The sequence below is a fragment of the Corvus brachyrhynchos genome, unplaced genomic scaffold (assembly GCF_000691975.1).
Source record: "Corvus brachyrhynchos isolate BGI_N302 unplaced genomic scaffold, ASM69197v1 scaffold223, whole genome shotgun sequence".
NCBI classification, from domain to species: domain Eukaryota; kingdom Metazoa; phylum Chordata; class Aves; order Passeriformes; family Corvidae; genus Corvus; species Corvus brachyrhynchos.
This window is the reverse complement of record NW_008237174.1, coordinates 655,310-660,068: the sequence shown is the minus strand read 5'-3', so window position 1 is coordinate 660,068 and position 4,759 is coordinate 655,310. Positions and strand designations below refer to the sequence as shown.

Here is a 4,759-nt window from a genome sequence, read left to right as displayed (position 1 = left end):
TGTATTTTTATGTGGGTTGTCAAACATGTCAAGGTGAGCCCCACCAGAAATCAATGCACAGGTCCTGCATGCACAGCCCTGGTTTCAGGCCCTGCCATGGACACACTCCATGTTCACAACCAGTGACCTGTGCCTGCTGCCTTTCAGACACCTTCCACTCACACACAAACTCTCACAAACTGCAGTCTCTTCTGATTGTTAGGAAAACACTTACGTCAACAGTGAAGGAAAGAGAAGCTGAAAGTCTTTCCACTGGTTCCAGCACAACCACACAACGCTGGGTGTCCTTGCTTCTTATCTGCCTCAGCCAGACTGAGACAGGGATCTTCTCGTTGAGGTGGCCAATAACATCCACCTTTCCACCAGATTCAGAAATGGAGACATGACTTACTGAGACTGTGGTTACTCCGCAAGAATTTCAAACAGGGGTAAAATTCTGAGCCAAGATAGCTCCCTATCATTATTAGAAAAACTTAATTTCTTGACTACTTACTAGTATTTTATGGGAAGAAACACAGTTTTAATACAGAGATGAAAAGGTCTGAAAATAAATTACTGATCATACACAAAATGTTGTTACTTTTGTATCATCTCTCCCTGCCTCTGGAAGTCTAAAGGCACAGACTTCAGAATAATAAATGTGCCACTCTAACAGCTTGCATTCAGTGAGAAGTGCCTCTCAGGGATGCCTTATTTAAGGGATGTCCCATGGTGCTAATGAACACTCCCCATTAGTAACACAGTTCTTACTTTCAGCTGCAAAGCCAGCAGTTTAATTTCTTATGGGAGGAGATTATTCTCTGATCAGAAAATGTTTCTTTATCTTACTGCCTGCAAGGCTCATATCAAGCCTTTCATGATTTTTATATGATCTTGACAGAACGGGTTTATGACTTACACAGTGACTCCTATAAAGTATATAAGTGCCTCTGCCTGACGTTTAATTTTAATCTCTGGTTTCACTGAATCAAACTTGGCCCCATCCCATATCCAGCTGAGGATTCAGGAAGATAAGGCTCTGAGATACCAACAATTTCAGTTCAAAAATAGCACACCAGAAAGAATATGAGCTCGTTTTCCAAGGATTCTCTAGAGAAAACTCACAACAGCAGCAAAAGAAAATAATATGGAGATTTTGTCACACAGTTCTCTTATAAACAACTCCATTCTAGGCAAAATATCAATTCCACTCTTTTGCACCAGCTATGGTGTTTTGGCACAGACATTGCACAGTATTTCACTGGCTTGTACCTTTATAATATGCACAATCCAAATTAAGATAATTTAAAATATATTCTTAAGGACCAGACAATTGGGAACTCTTCCACAATAGAATTTTTTCCATCTTAAGCAGTTTTTAAAAATTCTAATGTCTTTTAAGTTCTGATTTCATCAAGTCACGGTGACTGTGTGTGTTGACAGCTGCGAGGTTCTCATGGGTGTCCCCTTAAATCATCTTTTGCCCACATCTGCAAACTTTTAAACCAAACAGTTCTGCAAATGACATAACTGCCAAATGCCCACAAAGTTAAATATATCAGGAAATTATAGAGAAAATGTTAAAAAAAAAAATACATCCCAAACCAAAGCCTACAAAAGCACTTTATGTGGTGGGGAGTATTTCCTTGAACATTTCACATACCACAGTTCCTGAAACCACTGATGAACACTCAGAGGTTTCCAGGTACTCCTCACTCACTGCTTCCCATGCCTCTTGACCAGATCTGGATATCAAGTGGGACAGCTTTTGACCAATGAGTTCCTGACTACTGCACCCAAGCAACTTGCAAGCTCGGTCATTGGCCACTAGGATCTAGAAAAGAACAGAAAAAACCAAACCTAAACAAAGAATAAAAGCTGTACATTTTTAAAGAGCTCATTATCTCCTCAGGTTGTTGCTTTAATGTCTTATAATATCCCTTCCACTTGGTGGAAATGAAATGGTTCTTTAGAATTCTGAGTTCGTTATAGATTCTTATTCTAGGACTTATCCCTTGCCCACACATCTTTGTGTGCTTTTGAGACATTGCTTTCCTTTTAGGTTTCCTGCTTTAACTGTAAACAATGACATCCATGGAGGCAAAACTACAAAGCTGTATTTGCAAGCAAAGCCCAGGCAAGCCACAAAACTGTATCCAAACTCAAAGGTGTGCAGGGATCACACCAGTCATTGGCAGACTGGAGGCTGTGCAATGGAGCAAGCTGGGACTCAGAGTCTTTAAAGTAGGCAAACCCGAGCTGTCAGTTCAAGCTAAAAAATGGCACAGCTCTTCAAAGTTTCAGGACCCAATTTTAGATTCCTCTCAGGACAGAAACAGAGAAATTCTTTCCCTCCCAATGCAAATGAAATATTTACTGGGGCAGATAAATCTTGTGCCACCACAAACACATTTCAGGGTTGGTACTTTACAGAGAGAAGGCTTGAAGCACATTCTGCTCTTCCTTTCTTCTCTCATGTCACTTCAGAGCTGTATTCTTACAGAATCATTGAATCACAGAATGGTTTAGGTTGGACAGGACCTTAACCACCATCCACTTCCACCCCCCTGCCATGGCCAGGGACACCTTCCACTAGACCAGGTTGCTCCAAGCCTTATCCAGCCTGGCCTAGAACATTTCCAGGAATGGGGAGTCCACAACCTCCCTGGCCTGTTTGAAAAAAGAGTCGATACATCCTTGCTTCTGCTATTGTATTTTTTGCCAACTACTCATAAATCAACTCATCAATCTTTAGAAGACTACTGAGCTGGAGCAGACTACAAAATCCCTTCATGATACCCTGATTACCTGCAGATGCACAAAAGAAAACCAGTCCTTTTAGCCTGCTATCACACAACCTGTACCAGTTATGGGGAGCTTAGTGCTGCAGGTTCTGCTGTGAATACCTCTGTTGTGCTGGCATCCACGGTGAAGATGGCTTGGTTTGGGTTGCGTGCAGCAGCCGGGACGTGCTGGCTGGATTCCTCCACAGCTGGGGTGTGTAAAAAGGAGCAAGAAGCAGAACTTCCAATGGAAGAAGAGAGAGAGGCAGAATCCCACTGAGCCCATAAGTTACCAATTTTGCTGCTACAAATGTTACGAGCTGTCAGAGAAGATGAACAGTAAGAGCTCCCCTTCTCCCCTGTGGAAAGATAAAGGTCAGCAATGTTGCTGTAACAGTCTACTACAGGAGTATCAGAGGAATGAATTTTAAAAAAAAAGCTGTCATCTGAAGCAACTGTCAAGTAATTCCAAAATGCATGTTTCTAGATTTTTTAAGAAACTGCAAGAAAATAAAATCAATGAAACTAAAGAATACAGAAACTATTCTAATAAATGTATCTTTCTGAATCACAGCCACTGGAACACATAAACTCAGTCCATAGGCTAAAACGACTTGCCAACATCCATAAGTTTTAACCAGACCAGTTAACTTCTATTTTTTTACTTAGCAGTTTTTAAAATGTTTTGAAATCTCTCAAATTAAAAATGCAATAGTCATTAAATAATTGCAGTAAGTGCTCAAGCCCTTATTAACAACTGCATTAGTTGGAAGCCACTTAATCAACGCTTCACAGTGTGTGACATTGAATTACCTGTGTCCACACCACTGTTTTAAGCTATGCAGTGCCAAGTGATTGTACTAAAATTTTCAAAGGTTCTGCCTGCAAAAAACTTTCCTCTGAGAAGAAGTGGTATCTGCAGCCCAATGCCATTGGCCCACTCCCAAATCAGTAAGCAGCTTTGAAGGTTTAGGAATACTGGAAGAAGCATTATGAACAACTCATCACAAGGACATTTATGCACTGTATGCAGTATGAACGTGCTCACCACGGGGAGACACTTATCTGGACACACTGTAAACTGCAAAGTTCTTCCCATCCTGACAGAATCCAACACAACAACATCTTTCTCCTCACTTGGAAATTTTTTGTGCTTTAGATAATTATACAAGATGGGAGAATGGTCCAGTGGCAGCCAGTATAGGTTGCCCAAGGACAAGTATAAATGCAGAGCACCTAAGTAATGTTTTCCCTATAGGCTCTCCCAGCCTGCAGTAATCCAGGTCTCAGGTGCTTACTGAACAAGTGCATCCTGGCTGATACTTATTGCTGCTACCTCTACGTATGAGGAAGGGGAAGAGGAAGATCTGAAACTGCCCAAAAGCTTCATTGGAACTCAGTCTCACAATACTGTGCTCACCAGGCAGTGATGCTCCAAGCTGACAGAGCCCAGAGAGACGATTTTTCCTGCTTTTGTTGCCCCAGGGGAAGGACCTACTTAGCTTATCAGAGTCACTCAAGCAAGTAAGGACTAAGCCTGCTGATGAAGACAGAAGGCCCCCTTCAGAGGGGCTATAAGCCTTAGCTGCCATGATCGCGCTCTGGTTGCCACGCCACACCTAGGGAGCCACCATCTGCAACAGAAACAAAGGACACTGAGTCAGACCCACAGCAGGGACTGATGCTGGCAGGTAACGATGCCTTCGAACCCAAGCCACAGCCCTGTAAGCTACGGCAAAATGCTCCTTCTTGAGCGCCCTGCTCTATGTTTGGTCTGTGTGGTTATTACCCAAAGGTGACTACTGACTTAGCATCCTGCACGGGTGAGGGCTCGAGCCCGCTACGGGATTCACTTAAGAGATGGATTCGATGATCCTTCTGGGTCCCTTCCAACTCAGACAAGTCTGCAGGACACGTGTGACCGACAGGACGCCGCCACCACATTTCTTTCTGTCAGAGCTGCTGAGCACCCGGCCAGCACCCTCTCCCCCCGCCCG

General features: G+C 43.0%; 1 protein-coding gene across 1 annotated transcript in view; it reads right to left on the bottom strand.

Moving 5' to 3' along the window:
* The window catches only part of PASK (PAS domain containing serine/threonine kinase), an 18,290-nt gene extending 13,569 nt beyond the window's left edge, over positions 1-4,721 (bottom strand). Inside the window, exons 1-4 of the mRNA XM_017728757.1 lie at positions 4,183-4,721; positions 2,886-3,121; positions 1,643-1,813; positions 215-355 (exon numbers count right to left, since the gene is read on the bottom strand). Coding sequence (XP_017584246.1) covers positions 215-355; positions 1,643-1,813; positions 2,886-3,121; positions 4,183-4,354 — 720 coding nt within the window. The 5' untranslated portion in view covers positions 4,355-4,721. The remainder of the gene's footprint in view (positions 1-214; positions 356-1,642; positions 1,814-2,885; positions 3,122-4,182) is intronic.
* Positions 4,722-4,759: the final 38 nt, after the last annotated feature.